The sequence below is a fragment of the Octopus sinensis genome, linkage group LG3, assembly GCF_006345805.1.
Source record: "Octopus sinensis linkage group LG3, ASM634580v1, whole genome shotgun sequence".
In the NCBI taxonomy this organism is placed as follows: domain Eukaryota; kingdom Metazoa; phylum Mollusca; class Cephalopoda; order Octopoda; family Octopodidae; genus Octopus; species Octopus sinensis.
The window spans coordinates 131,813,339-131,836,373 of record NC_042999.1 but is presented as its reverse complement, the minus strand read 5'-3'; the positions used below and the strand labels follow the sequence as shown (position 1 = coordinate 131,836,373).

At 33.5% G+C, this 23,035-nt stretch overlaps 1 protein-coding gene and 1 long non-coding RNA gene across 5 annotated transcripts in view; one reads left to right on the top strand and one right to left on the bottom strand.

The window, feature by feature from the left end:
- The first annotated feature begins 4,315 nt into the window (after positions 1 to 4,315).
- Positions 4,316 to 22,933, top strand: LOC118762577. Its single transcript, XR_004998331.1, has 3 exons — positions 4,316 to 4,328; positions 17,651 to 17,657; positions 22,860 to 22,933. It is a non-coding gene; the product is annotated as an uncharacterized LOC118762577 (long non-coding RNA).
- Positions 11,985 to 23,035, bottom strand: part of LOC115209825 — a 162,281-nt gene continuing 151,230 nt past the window's right edge. For all 4 annotated transcript variants that reach the window (XM_029778386.2, XM_029778384.2, XM_029778385.2 and 1 more), the window contains 4 exons: positions 20,727 to 21,329; positions 19,455 to 19,538; positions 17,883 to 17,966; positions 11,985 to 13,977 (listed from right to left, as the gene is read on the bottom strand). In XM_029778386.2, the coding sequence (XP_029634246.1) occupies positions 13,961 to 13,977; positions 17,883 to 17,966; positions 19,455 to 19,538; positions 20,727 to 21,329 (788 nt within the window). In that variant the 3' untranslated portion in view covers positions 11,985 to 13,960. The remainder of the gene's footprint in view (positions 13,978 to 17,882; positions 17,967 to 19,454; positions 19,539 to 20,726; positions 21,330 to 23,035) is intronic.

Sequence of the window (23,035 nt, the reverse complement as noted above, 5' to 3'; positions counted from 1 at the left end):
TTATTTATGGATAATGTATACAATATCGGACTGCATTCGAACTAGAAACCTTTATTTTTAAACCGATGATAGTAATAGTGAAGTAAGCGCTGACATACTTGATGTAACGAATTGAGACAATTTAATTAGTAAAAGTTACATCTTCAGAGGTAAAAAAAAATGTCATGAAACAAATTACTAATTGTGAGTTGAAAAAGGTAGGGAAGACAACCTCAGATATTTTAATTACATATAGAATCCAAAGGGGAATGAGTCTCATCTTTAACAGTACGGGGATAACCCCAGACATGTTTTACTCTTATTAGGCCTCATCAGCGAATCGTAATCTAACCATTACAGCAGATCTCACAAAGAGGGGAAGGATATATAGGCTTTTCATGAATGAACTCTGAGTAGCGTGGGAGCTCAAAAGAATAACTTGGACGAAATATTACAAACGGGTGCTGCTTAAAAATTTTTTTTAAATGAGTGCATCAATGATATAGGGAATGTGAAAGACATTATTACAATTATTACAAGATGATGGTAGGGTGTGGTCTGAGGGAAATTTCGTTGCTATTTCGGTAGGTTGAGTTTACCATAAAAAGGATTTAACAAGAAAAGTTACAAAGGCTAGTTCAGCCAGGTGTCAATGTAACTAACTGTAAAAGAGATAGGTGACTACAACAAAGACATGTCTTGACATTTATAACTCTGATATTTCATTCAATACATTAGTACCACAACTTGCTTCTTTAAATATTGACAATTTAAAAACTGTCTTCATGTAATTATATAACACATGATGTTGAGTAGCATGGAGACAATGACAAGTGACTGAGACTTTTGGCGATTTGCTGAGTTTGAGAAGACACGTCAGGCTAACTGAAATAATAATCATTGCCAGGCTGGTGACATGTAAAAAGCACCCATGCCAGTAACATGTAAAAGGCACTCATGCTGGTAACACTTAAAAGCACCTTGTACACTCTGTGAAGTGACTGGCACTAGGAAAGGCATCCAGCCATAGAAATCAAACCAAAACAGACTAAAGTCTGGTGCAACTCTCTGGCTTACTAGTTTCAGTCAAACCATTTAATCCATGCCAACATGGAAAATGGATGCTAAATGATGATGATGATTTGCTAATACTATTCTCGCCATCTTAGAAGCATAACATGCTAACTTTGACAGAAATTGAAAATTGTACTCATTATGATATTTGAAATAAATGTTTACAGAAGCTGGATTTAGATTTCAAATTTTACTTCAGAGAAAAAAAGGCAATAATAACAATAATGTTATAATCTTAGAATTAGTTCAAAGAATAATTTTACAATATGGTCATCTTTCTCATGCCCAACATGTTTGGCTTGATGGATTTTAAAATTACAAAACCTTCTAAAAATAAGAGTACATCATATACAGTTAATTTTTCCCCCCAAATAATCTCCATCATAGGTTTGTAATAAAATACAGTAACATATTTTCTAATGATAAAATGCTGGAAATGAGAGTCACCATGGGACTAATATTGTGGCCATTACTACTCTTTATATCTATTATAAGATGCAGTTATGGCAGTGTGGTTAAGAAGCTTACTTCTCAGCCATGTTGTTTTGGGGGTAAGCTTTGATACTTTCACCCGCACAATTTTCACTAAGAGAAAAAAAACTTGGATATTTTGCATGGAATCAAGTACCCTAACCTCCTAATATGTTGCAAACCCCTTATTTTTGTTTGGAAAAAGGAAGTGGCATATTAAGAGATCACCATAGTTCATTCAATGGAAAAAGAAAATTTCCAATGATTCCAGGATAGGGGCTGATTTCCCCCACTTTTTTTCTGAACAAAAATAAGGGATTTGCAACATATTAGGAGGTCAGGGTACTTGATTCCATGTAAAAAAATCCGAGTTATTTTTTTCTTAGTGAAAATCCTGCGGGTGAAAGTATTGAAATTTACCATTTTAGGTTCAGTCCTACTGCATGACTCCTTAGACCATAGCTTCCCAAAGTGGGCAATTTCAACTTACAGGTGGGCGATGGTGGACTTTCTAGAAAATGGTGGGTGATGTGAACATTTTGTGGGTGACAAAGAATTTTTAGAAATTCAGTCTGCATTTACTTATATCTAGGCATGTCTAGAATAAGGATGCACTTTTATCGATTTGACTACTTGCATGAGACATCCCTTTGTATTATAAAAGCAGACTTGTTTATTCATTGAATATTTTTGTCGCACAGTCATTGAGATGGTTGTCATATTTGCTAAAAATGCCAGCCAAATAGGCCAAGGCTTTAAATCATGTGCCACCAATTTTTTTTTTTTTGGCATAATTGTATGAAGTCCTGCACGTAGAATACAAATTTGCAAATGTTTTCTGAAAACTCAGACAAATAAAAAAGTTATGAGGGGGTTATATGTTGTGCATATTTCTACAGTTTCATATCAAAACACAAGTGCTATTTTCAGGATGTTGACAAAACGACAGCTTTGGAACTGTTTTTCTTGACTGGATGAAAATGATCAAACTTATTACGTTTTTCTGGAAAAAGTTGAATAACTCCAGCAATTTAGCTTGGAAAGGTACATTAATGGGCCAAATTAAAAAAATTTTGATAAACTTTAGTTTTTGAAATGTTTGCAGCCAAATGAACTAGATCCATATTTGCTCCATTAAAGACATGTTATCTGACTCTGCTCTATCGACTTCTTCTTTTCGGGAATACCACACTGCCTTTCTGACACCATCTGTGGAAACCTGTTTTCACATTATCACTTTACTGATGCCTCCAGTCAAGAAAATTTGTCAACAATACAGTAGTGATTATGTATCATCATCATTTAACATCCGTTCTCCATGCTAGCATGGGTTGGATGGTTCGACTGGGGATCTGGGGAGCCAGAAGGCTGCACCAGGCTCCAGTCTGATCTGGCAGTGTTTCTACAGCTGGATGCCCTTCCTAACGCCAACCACTCCGTGAGTGTAGTGGGTGCTTTTTACGTGCCACCTGCACAGGTGCCAGGCGAGGCTGGCAACGGCCATGATCGGATTGGTGCATTTCGCTCCTCAGAACTATCAGTTACCAATATGACTTCTTTGCCATCAAACATTGACCAACGAAGCAATGAAACCTTCACACTTGAAGTATCGCTTTGAAGCAAAGCATTCTGACAAGAAGGACAAGCCGTTATCATACTTTTTGCAATTGAGGTCCTCTTTCAAAAAGCAAACACAAACATTCAACACGCTACTCCAGGAAGCTAGTAAACAGGAGAATGATGGGTTGATTGCATCGTACAATATTCCATGGCTTGTTGCTAAGTCTAGAAAGTCTTACACAATTGGAGAAACATTACTTTGCTGAGTTATCAAAGAGGTTTTGTCATCCATTATACACGAAAACCTGATAACATTATAAAGAAGATCCCACTTAGTAATAACACAGTTTCTCGAAGCAACGATGAAATGGCCAACGATGGCAAACATCAGCTCATTAACATACTCCAGCGTTCTGAATTTTCTATACAAGTGGGTGAGTCGACTGTTGTGGACAATCAATGATGACGGTATATGTTCAGTATTTCAGTGAAGACCTTCAACCTTGTGAGGAAATGCTCTTCACAGAGAAATTGCTGCTTGATTCAAAAGGTGGAACTATTTTTCACACACTCAAGTCTTTTCTTTTTGAACATAATATCCCACTCAGTAATATTCTTGCCTGTGTATCTGATCGAGCCCCTTCAATGATAGGAAGATACAGAGGTTTTTCATTTCTCCTGAAGTGTGAAATTTCCCACCAGATACTAACTGTTCATTGCTTGGCACACCAGCAGCATTTAGTGGCAAACAATATGAATGGTTGAGTGAATGATGCGCTACAGTTAGTTATCAAGATTGTAAGCAAATTGAAGTCCTTACCTGATGGAATTTTCTGTCAACACTGTCTGAGAAATGACAAGGACTATACTAAACTCTTATACCATACCGAAGTTCGATGGCTTCAAAAGGAAACTGTATTTTATGCTTTGTTGAACTTTTCCATATAATCATATCTTTCTTTGAAGATACTCCACTATCCACTTCATTGATGGTTGCAAGATGCGATATCCTTTTTCTTTGTAATATATTCACAAAATTAAATTATTCAAATATGTTATTGCAAGGAAACAGAAAAATTCTCATTGACTGTAAATCATTTACCAATACCTTCACTTCAATACTGGTGCTGTATAAGACTAACATTTCAAAATATCAATTCTATCAATTTCTGTAGCTCCTCCTCCCTCTCATCAAATTTCTTGATGAGGATGCCCCTAAATCTCTGACCATATGAAGGGTTATGGTTAAAATTTCATCAACAGCAAAAATAGATGAATTTTCATGGGGATTATGGCCTCATTTATACCCCCTCACTGTCAAACATATACTGCATTACATCTGTCCTTATGCATAGAATATAATTTCCAAATTTCTTAAATATCCATTCAGTACTTTTGACCTAGTTTTGGATTATAAAAAAATGATTGAAATTTGGGAGTTAAGGCCCCCATTAGTGGGTTTTAGAATCCTCACAAGAAGCAGAAACTTTGGGAATACCTCTTGATGTGTGTCAATTACCTATGGTTGAAATTTCATCAACATTGGAAATTTATGAATTTTCATGGGGGTTCTGCCCCCTTTAAGCTACCTCAAATTCTAACCAAACATACTGCATTATACCTTCCTTTATGCATTGAATCTAAGTTCCAAATATCATAAGGATCCATTCAGTAATTTTGGTCCATGAAATTATATGAAACACAGCATTACCCTTCTCCCTAGGCTTGGATTTTGTGTTCCAAATTTCATTAGTATTAGTGCAGTAGTTTTCGAATCTATAAGTAACACAGGAACCTACATAAAGACATTGACTTTTATATAAGCGATATAAATATGCACATATACATACATGTCTATGTGTGTGTGTGTATTATATATATATATATATACACACACATACATACACAGAAAGATAGATTGATAGGTACAACTGAGTGAGCAAACAAAGATATGAGACACTGCCTTGAAGAATTTTTTGCTGAATGAATCAACCGCAGTGTTTTTTAATATTTTGATAAGCCTGGTACTTATTCTATCAGTCTCTTCTTGTCAAACCAGTAAGTTATGGGGATGTAAATAAACTAACAGCAGTTGTCAAGCAGTGATGAGGGAGAAACACAGACAGATATACATACATATACAATTGATTTCTTTCAGTTTCTGTCTAGGAAATCCATGCATTAGGGATTCACACAGACAGACAGACATTCTTATATGTATGTATGTATGTATGTATGTATGTATGTATGTATGTATTGGTAAAGGTATTAGTTGCCAATTCTGTACAAGACATTGTAGATCTTTAGCTGGCCTAAAATGTCACATTCGATCACAGCACCAGTAACAGTTAAGCTTCGTGCAATGGCCATACTCGATAACAAGGGGGCAGCCATAATGTATGTATGTATGTATGTATGTATGTATTTATGCATGCTTGTATATATGTAAGATAATAGTTTCACTTTAATAGTTTCAATATTAATTGTGAAACTATTAAAGTAAAAGTATTATCTCACATTACAATAGAGATGTTATTGTTTCACTTTTGATAGATAATACTGAAATAGTGGAAGAGATAAGAGATTGCTCTGGGCTTGCATTAGGCAAGAAGTTGAAAATGACACTATATGGACCCTATGTAAGGCATATGTAAAATTTGAATGAAATTGGTTGTGTAGTTCTTGAGTTTTAGGGAATCACACAGGCAGACAGACAGACACACACATTCTCATCTTTATATATATAGATAGAGAGATAGATTAAACCAGGAATTTTTCAGCACCCCCTCATATATGTATATGTGATTTTGTGTCCCTTTGTTTTGACATTATGCAATAAATATAAAATGAGCATCATCATTATGCAGGTAGTGTCCCTCATTTTCAGTCTTCCATGAAAACATGTCTGGCTTTGGGGGAAGAATACTTTGCTTAGAAACAGGTGAGAGTTGGTGACAGGAAGGACATTAAGCCATAGAAAATCTGCCTTGATGGATTCCATCTGAGCAATGGAAGCATTGAAAAGTGGATGTTAAAATGATGATGATGATGATGATTTTCCTGAAATATCAAATGTATTATGATATTTTTGCAGACGATACTAATATATGTGACAACTACAGACATGTTTTGGTCTTGATTGATGCTGTTAATTTTATAAAAGTATACTAGGTGCTTCTCCCCAACCACGTAGTCTTGAGTTCAGTCTCACAGTGTGGCACCTTGAGCAAGTCTTCTACTAGAGTCCCAGGTCTTGTGAGTGGATTTGATAGCTGGAAACTGAAAGAAGCCTGCCACACACACACACATATACACACACAAAGATATTATTGACTCTGTTATTATCTAGTGTAACAATTAAAAATGATAATAAAAGAATCAATAATATAGGTGATTGCATGTCCAAACAAGCATTAAATAGTTGAAGGATTAAAATTAATCAAAAGACATACTAAGTAGGTAGACATACTTAGTATGTCCTTTGATTAATTTTAATCCTTCAGCTATATATATATATATATCATGTTATGCTAAGAAGTGGTGTATGGTACCAGATTTTTGACTTGAGTCAAATATAACAAACTACTCCAAATTGTTGTTAAAGTGTCAGTGTAAGAGAGAATTTGTATGTGTTTGTATGTGAATGTATGTTCCTTATGCATTCCAAAACTGAGTTGCCGATTTTGACGTATGGGATATCAAAAAATTCAGTAGGCTTTTGGCTACCAACTAAACTATATTTTCATACACATATTTGCATTACAAAAATTTAACATTGTCATTTTTCTTTTAGTCACCTATCATAAACAACATTTTATAGCACCACTACAACTACAATGACGTCACATTTTCTATGTGAGTGTGTTTGTGCGTTTGTTACCTACATTAGGCTGATGACTGACAAGCATATGTGTGTAATGGTTTATGTGTCTGTCAGTTTACATACATTTTTGTGACGACCAACACACAGGGACAGAGAGAGGCTTCAGGTGTGCATTAATGTGTGTGTGTGTGTTTATGTATGTGTGTGTTTGTTTATGTATGTAACTTTTTCCCGCCCAACAGTGAAACACACCAATATTGCAAGTTTAGTTGTGGCCTGGACATTAAACGAATAACAGCATTTACTTTGAAGTACTATCAACATGAAAATTTGGCTGATTTAATACCACTCAAAATACTTGCAAATATATCTGAGAAAAAATGTTATTCTGATTATTATAAAAAATTCGGAACTTGGCGAAGTAGAACGCCTCAGCAGCTCTTTCAATGTAATTACAGAAATTTTATTCCACTCCTTCTAACCAGTTTCAAGATAATTTTTAACAGTCCTCCCAAGCTTGCTCATGACTAGTATCAATGTTGCACAACCTTTTTACTGCATTAGTCAGAATTTATTCTATAGCCTGTAACATTACACAGTCAAAAAATATGCAGTAATGTCAAATTAATTTATATCTTGCTACATACATCTTTCAGCAAATATTTTAAATTAACATTACAACAACAGCATCTTCTTTTCTATATACTTGGTTCAGTGTTCATTTCAAAATTGTAAAATAAATAATTTTTTAATGAAAAATTGAATATGTTTTCTGAATTTTCTTGGACTTTCATTTTCTTCACTGTGATATTAAATCATGAATTTTATAACATTTAGTACATGTTCCAAATAAATGTTGACTTTCTGTACTTTCTTACATTGGTGATGCATATTAACTTTTGCTAAATTGGTGACTTTCCATTTTTTTATAGCATAACTATGCTACAAAAAGTATGTTTTGCACCTATATTGACTACATTTCGTTTCACTTGAACTTCATATGTGTACATTTTGCTGTTTCCAATATTATCAATTCTATGAGTATGTTTCTGCGTTCCTTACATCTATAGTAAACTATAGTAAAGATCATTTTACGCTGTTTTAATGAGCCCACATCTAATGAAGTAGCCATCCTTATGGTTGGTGATCTCCATGAAAATCATGATATTCTCATTCGTGTTTGAGATAACAACCTTAAACATGTTTCACAGACTCATCCTTCTTATTATGCTTTTCTGTGAAAGGGACAAGATGGGTATCGTTTCAATATCCCATGTATTGAACCTGCAACAGGATAGCCAATTACAAGCAAAAAGGTGTCGTCAAATGACTTCTATTCTTACCAACTGATGTTAAGACCAGAACAATCTCATCAATTAAACTTTATTTTCATTTACATATTTTCAATGTTATTTCAATAACCAGCTATAATTACTTCAAATACATTTCTCTACAACTATCAGGTTTCATTAGAAAATGAAAATAGTTTCACACTTTCAATTTGAACTTAAATTACAATGTGTTGCATTATGAGAGCATTGAGAATATCTGAAATAAACTTGACTGCTCTCACAAACGAGAATACTAAAAATGAACCCAACTACTCACAAACATTAAGTAAAAAAAAAACTGGAAAAATAATCCAGAAGGCTTGTCTGGTATTGGATTGATCCCAAAATCTAATCAGTTTGTGCTAGTCATGAGGCCAAACATTCCTGAAACTTGTATCCAAATCCATATATAAAGGTGAGTTCTATTGAGAAGCTTATGTGGGACTAGGTGACATAACCACTCCATAACAACCATAATGAAACTACTTCAATTACCAGAAACTAGCATGATTTCTGGTAGCTGAAGTGATTGTGCCATTTAGTCCCAGATCAATACATAATCGAGCTAATCATTAAACAATAGCATTCTGGCTATAAGCAACTTGTATTTTATTCAAACAGTATATCTTAGGTATGTTATGAGCTCCAGGAATCATTGCAGAAACTACCAAAATGGCAAAAATATGTCTGGGGTTATCTCCCATATTTACTGAAAAAAAAAAATGTCTATTAATCACAACTAATTATATCTTTTTCTCTACACAAATTTATCTTGAATAGTTTTATTAAAGCTTCATGCATTAAATATATCACCCCATCCCCTGCCTATCTACATCTACCTATAATATACAACAGCAGCTAGACAGCTGAGCTATATATGGATCTATACCATAGCATGCTTCACTGATGTTTGGGGAAACAATTTCTATATATAAACATTTCATTGGCCTTGACTTTGCCTATCAACCGTCTGTGCTCTAATGAAGTTAGATACCAGTTGTGTACTGATATTTAATCAACTATACACGTATCTTAAATCTGAGAACTTTTATCAAGCTAGCAGTCAATGTATGCATCTTTGAAACGCTTCATACCTACATTATTATGTTCATCATTGATTATATTCACTATTGAAATAATCCAGGTCTTTTGAGGACTACATTGTTTACAACTTCCTATATATCATCTGTATTTTTTTGTCTTATTATTGAAAAGTTTCATTTAATTTTTCATTATTCACACTCTTCTCTTTATGCACACACTTTAAATGGCTGATCATACTTTCAACTCTCCCTTTCTCTTTCACTATCTCACATCCTACCTCACTTTTATTTCACTTACTATTTCTCTCTCTCTCTCTCTCCAAAGTTTGTTTGGCAAACATTTCTTTTTGTTTCACAAAGACAATACATGTTAGTCAAGGATATCTCCCTCAACATCATCTTTTTCACTCTTGTCTACCTCCTCCTTTTCATCTTTTACATCATCATCATCATCGTCATCCTTATCATCATCATCATCATCCTTCTTCTTCTCATTATCATCCCTGTCATCATTATCTTCCTCTCTTCTATCTTTTTATCTGATCCTTATCTGTCACCTCTTTCTTCTCTTTATATCACAATTCACCTCCACTTCCTTGCCATCATCATAAAATGCATATAAACAGTGTTAAATTCGCAATTAACTTATAGCAGTGGCCCAACATTGTATAGATCTCTAATTATTGTATAACCATTACAAATTTGAAGGGACACTCTGGCTTCGGTTAGTTATATTGATTTCTAAGACTGGCACAGGACACTAAATTTGGGGGAAGTGTATGATCAGCAGCAGCAGCATTTTAATGTCCACTTTACCATGTTTGCATGGGTTGGACAAGATGTGTTGAGGCAAATTTTCTACAACTGGATGCACATTATCTTCCTCAGCAACAGTACCCCTTCTCCTTTCTATGCTAGCATGGTCTGAGCAAGTCAGTCTGGCTCAGTTCTCAGAGTTATTGTCCTCCCAAACAGGTCAAGGACCATGTCTCATTTGTATATTCCATTTTTGATACAGTTTCTACAGTTGGATGCCCTTCCTAGCATCAGCTAGTCTTCCCTGCAAGACTAAAGAGTCCTAACTACCCCATGATTCCTCTCTAACACCACCACCAGAAAGCTGATAGAAGAATGATGGAAGGGAAATACAGAGATAGCAGAAGGATTATTAGAAGTGAGGGAGTGATGAGAGAGAGCATGACTACTGGGAGATGTGATGAATGTTGAGTGATAGAAAAGGGAGTAATGTGTGAGGATTATGGAGAGCAATATAGGTTTGTACAGTTCTATATTTAAGAGATGAGGAATTATGAACATTATTTACATTTGACAGATATTTGTCCTCATCTTGTTTGTTGTTAACACAATGTTACAGCTGATATGCCCTCCAGCCTTCATCAGGTGTCTTGGGGAAATTTCAAACTTGGGTTCTCATTCCTAAGGTATTTTTTTATGCTATTATTATTATTATTATTATTATTCAGGTCACTGTCTGTGATCGAACTCGGAATCTTGGGGTTAGTAGCTCGTGCCTTAACTACTATGCCATATGCCCGTGGGCAATTATGGAGTGAATTTTTAGGGATTATGAATCTAATATTTTCCTATCCTTCCTTAATACTGGTTCTCATATGCTATTCATATCTGCACTCAGTCTGCTTAGGAGGTTGTTGTGTCCTAGCATATGTGCTGCTTCTTTTAGTTTTCATATTTTCCAGTGGCGTTCTCTGTCTATTATTTTAACTTCATCCCACAGGGGGAGGTGGTCTCCATTTTTCCATACATAATCAGCTATACTCGATTTAAAGGTAGAGGAACATCGCAAAGCTGTGATATGAGGAGATATTGATAAATCGGGTATAGCTGATTATGTGTCCCAGTCTCCATAAATTTTTGCAACCACTTTACCATGCTTAGATGGATTGGACAGATCCTCTCCAGTACAATGCTTCCCAAGACTGCTTGAGATACCCAGGGAGGCAGGTTGCATGCTAATCACATGCATGTCCAATCAGATAATATAGGAAAGTGTCATATCCAATGATGGCATAGATGTATTATCCTTAATGATTACAAGGGTAAAAGAAATATTTTAGAAAGAAGTGACTACAGAGGTATAAAACTGATGGATTAGATTATGAAATTACTGAAAAAGTTATAACACAACTGCTTAGAAAAAAAAAAGTCCAGATGAGATGCAGTTTGGGTTTATGCTAGAATGGAGTACCACTGACACCCACCTTTGTCATGAGAAGCTCTTTAACAGAGTTCCTTACACTGTAGTAGGGTGGTTGTTAAGAAAACTAGGGATAGAAAAATGGTTTATGACTGCTATACAAATATGGAGGTGCCTTCAATAAGAATTAGTTCAACAAGGAATTTAGGGTGCAGGGTGGTATCCATCAGGATTTAATTCTTAATCATTTTCAGTTTGTTAGAGTCCTTCCAGCCATAACAGAGGAATTTAAGACTGGTTATTCATGAGAACTCCTGTATGCTAATGACCTAGTTCTCATAGCTCATTTGGTCAAACATAAAAGAAAGGAACTTCCAAATTTAGAAATAAAACCTAGAATCAAGAAGTTTCAAAGAAAAACCCCCCAAAAATTAAAGTTGTATTTAACATAATACAGAATTTTCAGATGACATTATTTAAAATAGAACAATAGAAATGAAATGCAAAAATAACTCCAAAAACAAACATTTCTGTAAATTTTTTTAATTCTTTTTGTTTTGGTCATACAGACATTTTATGAAAATCTTGAGTTACAAAAATGTTTGAGCAATTTTAACGCCCTCATTAAGGTTGAACTGAAGTAAATTACATTTTTCAACAGTTTTACATGGCAACAGTTAGTTTAAAGTTTAAAGAGAGCAAGTGATTTAACTACTCCCTATATTTGGAAGTCATAATAATAGTAATCATAACTCCTTCCAACAGCACTAAATGATTTGATAGTGAGCAGGTTTTCACACAAAATACTGATTTATTTGACAGTCATTCAAATACAAGATACAGAAATGAGTTGTTATGTGCATTATTACTCATCATTCTGGTAAAGGATAGCAGTTTCATTTGTCAATATACTTCACCAGATCACTTTTGATGTGGTTTATATCAGCAATATGATGGATATTATGGAAGCCCTGAAGTCTTCATTTGATTTCTCTAACAATAAATGGCAGGATACAAAATAATATGGGAAAGAGCTTAATATTTTAACCCCTTTGTTCCAATATTTCCGTTCAAATACTCTACCTTTATTTCAATTGATTTTGAAACCAATGGAAGAATTTAGTAAACTAACTTTATCATAATTAAGCTGGTGTCTGGAATATAAATGAACATGAAATTTTGATGGAAGGTTTAAATTTAGATCATTTCAAAACAGTCAAAACAGGAAGTTTGTACCATAGAAATAAGGGCAGTTTTTGGCAGGTTGGTATCAAAAGGGTTACATATTTTTTTAATCTACTAAATAATAAAGAAAAAAAAAGATTGAAAGATAACATTAGCAATATGCAAAATGTCATCTGTGTTTTCTTTTACAGCAGTTCCAGGATTTTACTGAAGGGGGAAAAAGACTTATGAGATTTTGATACTTTGAGGAATTAATAACTGTCATTTTCTGCAGCAGTTTACTGAATTATCAGCTATTTATTGTAAACCTTGTCGGTTATTCCTATAAAGCTAGTTCTATATTTCCAAATATACAGTTAATGTATTATCATGCACTGTTGCTGTTATTTCAACAACCCAATGGAATATTATAGATATATTTAGTAAATATTAATATAAATATGTATAATATTTTTGCTTATGTCTCAAACACATTGGGAAAAAAATATTAAGCTTCCAAAGAGCTGAAGAGTTGGAATTGTTCAAAGTAAAAAAGAAGTATTTACCAAGAATATTCTCCAGAGAGAGAAATATTAAGAGTTATATATATTGATTTGCTTAGTTTGATTACAGAGACAAACATTGTAAACAAAAGTTTCCAAGAACAGCAACACAAGTTCAAAGATTGCAATTAAAGCAATAACACAGATGTAAAAAAAAAACACACATGCACATAGTTTTTATATATGTGTTTGTGCATGTATGTATACATTTATAAACATATATACATACATATATTCATACACATACACATATATAAAGAATTTCTGTTTGATAAGTCATTCTTTATATACAGTGTAGTGACACATTGGAATGTAAGATTATTTAATAACTTGCTCTCTCTCTCACACACACATACACACATCTATATACACAGATGACAAATTTATTTTATTAAATCATATATATATATGTATATATACAGTATAATGACATGTTTGCAATGTAAAAATGTTCAAAATGTTTCACGCTTCAAATGTTATTTCAGTATGTGATGTGTAATGATATCTTCCTGTTGTGTATGTAAGGCCAATATTATAATCAACCAATGTATTGTTCAGACAAGTCACCATCAAACCGGGTTGTGAAATTATAATCTTTACACTGCGTCCAATGTCATATGAAGCAGACAGAAAAATTTAAAATAATTCAATGATCACATTCTGCATTGAACTGCAACAATACAGGTTCGAGTGACTATGGGTAACTCAGCCAATTCCTGGACTTTGGCTTGATACCAAATCAAGATGAAAGTGAATTGTCTCAGTAGCTGGTACTATTATCTTGGTGATTCATCTAATTAAACAAACAAACAAACAAACAAATGGTTATCAATCAGAATTTTAGAAAGAGTTCAAATAAATAATCAATAATTATTGATAGAAATGAATTTATCAATCTTTTTATGGGTACAATACTGAAGCACAGCTAATATTATTATTTCAAATAATTATAATTTTCAGAAAACATAATGAAAATAACTGCCCAACACATGAAATAACTTTCAAATGCTTGTTTTCTTGCTTGACACACTTATCAACAGACAGACAGACAGACAGACACACACACACACACACACACTTACACTAAAACTGGTAGGAAAAGTGCAAGATTTTTGCATTCCTCTTAATAAATTATTTAACTACAGGCATAGCTGAGTGGATACAAAGTTCATTTTGTTATCATGTGGTCTCAGGTTCTATCCTGTTTCTTGACACTGTGAGCAAGTGTTTTAAGTGATTTTCTACATTGTTCTTGGACCAACCAATGCTTTGTGAATGGAAATGGTGGCTGGAAACTGTAAGTCTGAATATATATATATATATATATATATATATATATACAAATTAAGATAGGGGTTGTAATTGCAACCCTCCATGGGATAACATATATCCAATATACTGCTAGTGAAGTACCCAACAAAGTTAATACATAAATGTTAATGATTGCGATGCAATCAATTCAATTACTGTATCATATGGGCAAATGTAAAAGGATTTACCACAAATTACTAATACAAGATAAGAAAATGGAGAAATACATCTAAATCAAATATCAATTATCAGATAATACTCAATCACATACTTTATTAAACCACCACATAAGAGACTGTAGGGTTAAACATAAAAAAGCAGAACAAATCAGTGTACATAAAGGAATGTACATAAAAGAGTAATGTTGTATAATAAGTAGAATATATATAAAAGAGAATATAAATATAAGTAAATATAAATATAAGTATAGGTTACATCTTACAGCTGTTTCGGCCATGTAGATAAGTATGTCTCATTTTACCAATATTAGCCCTTTATGGTTGGTCAATATATAGATATAAATGAGACATTTACAAAAATATCATAAGGCCTCTTCGGAGATTATGTAATATAACTCAGTCTACATATATACCCACATGGGTGTGGGTGCATACCCACAATACAACATATACATATACATATGAGTGCATATACTCACACTCTTATACATATAAAAATATATATACATTTACATAATGATATAAATAAATAATATAAATTAGTAAACATATATATGTGTTCGGTATTGACAACGATAATGATGCTAACTTTAATGACACTTTAGAAATTATTATGAAGTAATATAATGTACTATTGACTATGTATATTTGCATCTAGGTACTAATTTGTGTATGTTTATTATCACAATATTAAGTCGAAAAACTGAGACATTGAATGTGGAACACATATATATGTTTACTAATTTATATTATTTATTTATATCATTATGTAAATGTATATATATTTTTATATGTATAAGAGTGTGAGTATATGCACTCATATGTATATGTTGTATTGTGGGTATGCACCCACACCCATGTGGGTATATATGTAGACTGAGTTATATTACATAATCTCCGAAGAGGCCTTATGATATTTTTGTAAATGTCTCATTTATATCTATATATTGACCAACCATAAAGGGCTAATATTGGTAAATGAGACATACTTATCTACATGGTCGAAACAGCTGTAAGATGTAACCTACACTTATATTTATATTCTCTTTTATATATATTCTACTTATTATACAACTTACTCTTTTATGTACACTTTTTTATGTACATTCCTTTATGTACACTGATTTGTTCTGCTTTTTATATTTAACCCTACAGTCTCTTATGTGGTGGTCTAATAAAGTATGTGATTGAGTATTGTCTGGTAATTGATATTTGATTTAGATGTATTTCTCCATTTTCTTATCTTGTGTGTATATATATATATATATATATATACTAGCATTAAAGACCCGTCGTTGCCAGGTCATAGTGCTAGTGCATGTATATATGTATATATATATGTGTACATATTACATGTACATCTATATATATACATCTACACATAAAATACAAAATACAAAGTTATATCTTGATATTGCTAGTGATAACAATACTCAAAATATATAACAGACTAGAATTGTTAGTCCGTCTCTTGTAATTTCGATCAATTGTATCTTGTCCTCCCTCTTCTATAGAAGTGTGGCTACAATCCAGCCTACCTCTACTTCGGGGGGAGGGCATTAAAAATTTTTTTCCGGGACGTCCTATGTCCCAGATATAAAGGTAAAATATTTCCACTTTGCAAGTTTGAGTCGAGTACTCCCTTGCACGCTCCGTTGACTCGAACCTTGCTTCTATTGTGGCGAATTTACCGCCTCTGGTTAGATATCTTTCATAGTCACATCATGACACTTTTCGAAGGTGCTTTCCTCCATGTGTTCAAATCTTCGTTTTTCTCTACATTGTATACTTTATAGACAATAGTCTTTTCTTTAATTTAATTTTTTATTATCCATCTGGACTATTTCATTTCTGCACGCTAATTTTATTTTTAATTTATTCCCATTCATGGGAAACCACTTATTCAAGTTCAAGTCATTGATGCAATTTTATACCAATTGTTACTTTTACTTTTGTTATGTTACGATTATATTATACTTTAGTTTGATTTTAATTATTACTTACTACATATAATTCAATTGTAATTATTATTTTTATTGTTAAAGTGAAAGTATCTGACATAAAATAAAGAAATGTTTTTGTTTCACTTTTAACACGTAATACTGAAATAGTGGAGAAGATATGATATTGCTATGGGCTCGCTCTAGGCAAGAAGTTGAACATTTTTTTTGCCCATGAAACTACATGGACCCTAAGTAAGGCATGTGTAAAATTTGAATGAAATTGGTTGTGTAGTTCTCAAGTTTTAGGGAAACACACAGACAGACAGACACACACACATTCTCAGTTTTATATATATAAAGATATATATATATATATATAAAGATATATATATATATATATATATATATATATATATAGAGAGAGAGAGAGAGAGAGAGAGAGAGTGTGTATGTGAACACACACACATATATATATTCGAAATTGTGTGAGACCCTTGGTACAGTTATATTTGAAAAAAGACTTCATTGGTAGTTCTAATCAGTTTAATTTTTTATTAAAAATTTTTTTTAATAATATAAATTTTACATTTTAGTTTGTAGATTGCAATTAAAGCAATAACATACACATAAAAAAGAACATATGCACATGAGTTTGTATATATGTGTTTGCATGTGTATGTATACATTTATAAACATATAAAATAATAAATTAAACTACCAGTGAAGTTACTCTTTTTCTTTTTCCAAATATATATATATATATATATATATATTTATCAGTTGGTGGGGATCCAGTTGATAATGGTTATTAGCTTGGAAGCTTCAATCATGTAATTGGGAAGCAGCTCACACTACTGGAATACTAATAAGTTACTAATTTAATATTTCCATTTTATCATCCAATCTCAAAATTAAGATCAATTGTTGAATGATATTGGGTATTCTGCAACTTCAATCTCAGCAGTAACATTAGTCACTTATGTCATGTGGTGAAGAAGTTTTTATTCTACTGACAGTTCAGATGCCTGCTAAGATGGCAGGTGATTTCAGATTACATAATGCACAAATCATGAATAAATTACCATGCTATTGAAACATATGTAGCATGTCAAGTCATCTTTTTACCAGACACACACACATATTTGTGTACGTACGAACATACTTGCGCACGCGCGCACGCACACACACACACAGAAGCATATATATGTAGTGGGGGAATTTGTATGTGTTTTGCAAAAACAAAGATATATTACAAAAAAACTTACATGTATTATCCTTCTGTTTTTCTACTTCGTCATCAGATAAATAATTATCTAGAAACTCAAAAGCTTGTGTGGTTACATTCTGACCTGCAATACAATGAGATGTTTGAAATGTTGTGATGAAAGACATTCTCACATGTAGCAGCTGTGTGTAATGTAATGGTATAACTCAGGGAAAAGAGAATAAGAGTTTGTGAGGAGTTTTGTTGAGAGAGAGCAATATATAGCTGAAGTTGAAACAGGAGACTTCTTCAGCAAGACTACTATTTATAGAATTATCTTAGTTCAGGATTCTGTTAAGTTGATAGAGACACTCTGGGTCAGGGATCAGAAGGCTCTGCTGCAATTTAGGAAGCAAGTAGCTTGCAGGCTGTCAGATGCATAATGGTATTGTAGTCTTGCACAAGGCCAGCAGTTCCAGGGCTGAGAGTAAGTTTATTACATCAACCCCCAGTACTAAATTGGTATTTATTTTATCAACTCTGACAGGATGAAAGGCAAAATTTACCTTGGTGGAATTTGAACTCAGAACATAAAGATGGATGAAATGCCACTAAGCATTTTGCCCAGCACAGCAATGATTCTGCCAGCTCACTGCATTCTAGTCTTGTATATATTGCAATGCAATGATGGATAAATACCACTTAGCAGGGATGGGCCACTTTCCCCAGGAATTGTGCTCAGTGTTAGTTGCATGAAGATATGAGCTTTAGTTATGTGAGGAATGTGAAGTTGTTACTGTGCAGTCCAACCCTAGTGGAACAGACCTATGATCAGAAACTTTCCAACCAAGAGCATCTCTTTATTTGAGTGTGTCTGAGATTACATTCTCCAATGTGCCTTTCCCTTTTTCAGATGGTAAAGTGTAGGTTGAGAGAAATTTGGTTGTTTCTAGCAAGTTGAATGACCTATTCTTTGATTTCATACCTAAGAAGTATATATGTTAGAACATGTTTTACCTGTCCCAGGAAGATGAAAATCGAACTTAACAAAATTTGAATTCAGAAAGTAATAGTATTAAAGTAAATATGCTAATATATACATACATATATTTTTACTTGTTTCAGTAATTTGACTGCAGCCATGCTGGGACACCACGTTGAAGTTTTAGTTGAACAAATTGACCCTAGGACTAGATATTTTTAAGCCTAGCATTTATTCTTTTGGTGTCTTTTGCCAAACTGCTAAGTTACAGGGATGTAAACACATCAACACCGGTTATCAAGTGGTGGTGGGTGACAAACACAGACACAAAGACACACACATGAATGATGGCCTACTTTCAGTTTCCCTCTACTAAATTCACTCACAAGGCTTCAGTCGGCTGGAGGCTATAGTAGAAGACATTTGCTCATGCAGTGAGACTGAACCCAGAACTATGTCATTGGGAAATAAGCTTCTTACCACACAGCCTAAATGTTTAATCTAAAGGAACAAATATCAGCAGGAAATGATTGGTACTTATTTTATTCACTCAACAGAAATGAAAAACAAAGTTGGTCTTCGATGAGATTTGAACTCAAGACATAAAAGATGATTCTGTCTTAAACTCTGGATATATTAAAAACAACTCACTTATAGTATCTTTCTGTTTATCTGCATCATCATCAGATAAGTAACTGTCAAGAAACTCAAATGCTTGTGTGGTTACTTTTTGACCTGCAATACAATCAAATATTTAATTATTGAATTAGAACTGATAAAAATATTGATTTTTGATTTAAGTACCATGCTAGAAACTGGCAGAGAAATTGTGTGATGACGTATAGAAATATTAGTGACATTTTGTGAAATGTTTAAATGTCTGAGTTGACTTGTTAATATAATTTGAATTTTTCTGACTATTCTTTAGACTTGAAAGATTGCCAATAATCATATCTACACAACATTCTGATCGGTTTGATCTCTGCAATCATCATTGGGTCATTTATTTATGGATGTGTTTGTAGCACCACACTAAATTTGAACTAACAACATTTATTACTAAACTAAGAGTTCTGATCTGCTAATAAATTTGTCAGTGGTCCAAGAAAAAGTACAAATTTTAGTGTGTACTGAACTATTATACAAATCATTTTTCTGTACAACTCACAGTTTATTACTTACTCTCAAACACCCATGACTTCTTAACACTTTAGCATTTGAACTGGCCATATCTGACCAAAATATTTTCCCTATTTTATGTTCAAAGTGACCAGATCTAACTGCTGACACCAACCCAAAGCTATGAGATAATGCATGATTAATTTAAATAATTAAATAAGCATTACATTTGACAGAGTAATCAGAAGGCTAAAGGGTTAAGCACTTCCTCCACTGCTGCCCTTACATTATACACAACATCCCCTGCAGTAACTTTGATTCTGCCAGCACACTGCCTTTGAAATATTGGTTTCAAATTTTGGCACAATATTTTTACATCAACCCCAATGCTCAACTGGCTCTTATTTTATGGATCCAAAAGAATGAAAGGCAAAGTCAACCTCAGTAGAATTTGAACTCAGAACAATGAGACAGTTGAAACGCTGCTAAGTATTTTTCCCGGAGTGATAACGATTCTTCCAGCTCGTTGCCTTTAAAATATTGATTTCAAATGTTGGCACAAGGCCAGCAATTTCTGGGGAGTGGGTAAGTTGATTACATCAACTCCAATACTCAACTGGTATTTATTTTATCAACCCTGGAAGGATGAAAGGTGAAGTTGACCTCAGCAGAATTTGAACTCAGAACATACAGCTGGATGAAATGCTGCAAAGCATTTTGCCTGGCATGCTAATGATTCTACCAAGTCATTGCCTTTAAAATATTAAAAGAAAACTGATAAATTGTAATAAATCACCAACTTGCCTTTTGTTTCTGATTCTGTCACATCACTTATGCTTTCAATGCAACTCTGTTCATCTACTGATTTTTCCTGGGCATAAATTTCAACATTATCTGTTTGATCAGGATTTGATACAGAACATTCAGCATCAAACTCAAGATCTAGTAATGGATTGACCTTGGCATGTATGCTGAGATCATTATTACTGTTGTCCAGGCCAGAGTGAGAAGGTGGAAACAATAGTTCAGAGCTGTTGTGTTCACTAATTACTGTGCTCGTGGTTGATTTGGCTAACCGCGGACTGTTATTCTGAGATTTCCGTGACAATAGAGAACCTGTTCGACTACTGCCTTTATTTTTAAGAGAAGATTTTGAAGAACCAGATTTTACTGAGAATGACTTAGATATGTTTGATCTTTGAAGTGACCTAGTAAGTTCATTATTGTATCCAGAAAGAGCAGCATTTTCATATGGATAGCTTCTTGTAGGCCTTTGCACTTTGTCGTCAGGTAATCTGTGTGAAAAGTTTCTCAATACAGGTTGATTTGGTTCGTTATCAGACACATATTCTGTTGGATAAGCACCATTTGTTTTCAGTAACCTTGCACTATTTCGGTAGGGTAAACCTGTTCAAAAATAGATGAAAAAAAAAAGTATTTGAAATGTTCTGAATTAAGTAATTTTATTTTGTATTAAGGAGAAACTGAATACAAATGTTATGTTTAAAAACAGAAAATAATATACATAATTTTAAAATACATCTTGTGGATGCTCTAGGGGGTTTCATGGGGTTTCAACATCAGACCCCATCATCCAGGTGCAGGCATGGGAGTGTGATTAAGAAGTTCATCTCTGAACCATACGGTCAGGGGACTTGGTCCCATTGCATGAATGCCTTGGAAGTGAAACTGGGAAACAAAAGGTGAAGAAGTCTATAGCAGTGTGTGTGCATGTATATGTGTGTGTGTGAGAGAGAGAGAGAGTTTGTGTTTCCCTTCATCTTCAATTTTGTTTGCTGACTGTAAATGATAACCTTGTTGTTCCATTGCTTGCAGCTCACCATAAAACCAAATCCAGGTAGTTCATTGTTTGATAGATTGCTACCTTTTTTGGAGACAGGTGAGGGTTGGCATCAGGAAGAGCATCTGGCCATAGAAACTTTGCTCCAATGTAGTTTAATGCAACCCATGCAAGCATAGATAACAATGATGATGATGATGATGATGATGATGATGATGAAAGAATATATATCTTTAATATATACACATATTTTTTTTTATGTCAGCCTTTGATATTTTCTATCCAAAAAATGATTTTAGCCCAATTATTTATAGTTTTATATGCTTTAAGATTCACTGTTTCTACAAAAAATTATTTTGTGTTTTCTCAAAGTTTCTGATTTCTTATGATGTCAACAACATACAAATCTCACAGGTAAGAATAGAATTTCTAAAATGGAGGAATTCAAAGGATTGCTTTGGTCCAATGGCAGAACATCTGTTATGTTTACAGGAAATATGGGTTTGTGTCCCATGGACAGCCTTCAAATTTTTCTATCCAAAGAGTTTTTAACCCAATATATTTACATGCTATTATTCATAGCCTTATTTGCATTGAGGTTCACCATTCCTAATAATAATAATAATAATAATAATAATAATAATACATATATAGAAGCAGGTGTGGTTGTGTGCTAAGAAGCTTGCTTCCCAACCACATGGTTCTGGGTTCAGTTCCATTGCATGGTATCTTGGGCAAGTCTTCTACTATAGCCTCAGGCCAATTAAAATCTTGTGAGTGGATTTGGTAAATGGAAACTGAAAGAAGCCCATCGTATGTATATATATAATATATATATATATACACACACACACATACATACATACATATATATCAACATGTGTGTGTATGCCTGAAATATATGGGGAACAGCTTTTCCCTCCAATTTAATCTTTTTATTAAGGTTTTCTCGTATATATGTATCAGATTCTTATGTTTCATACTGCACAATAAAGCTTCCAAATTGCTCTTTATTAATTTCCAAGTTATCTCAGTCTCATCTTCAGGATGTGAAGAGGTTTTTGCTTTCCTTTTTATAGTGGGCTCCTTATATCTGTAGAGATTTTCTTGCTAGAACTTGACCATATTTGTATCAGTGGCAGCTCATGTATAGGCACTGTAGAACTGCAGCACCCCCTATTTCCACTCGATATTATCGATAACATTCAATATGAGTTCTTTTTTCTTTAATTATTTCTATATTCTTGTACATTATATAATCCTTAAGCTTAATGTCAGTTACCATCCCTTAGTTTATGAGGAAAAATACAAA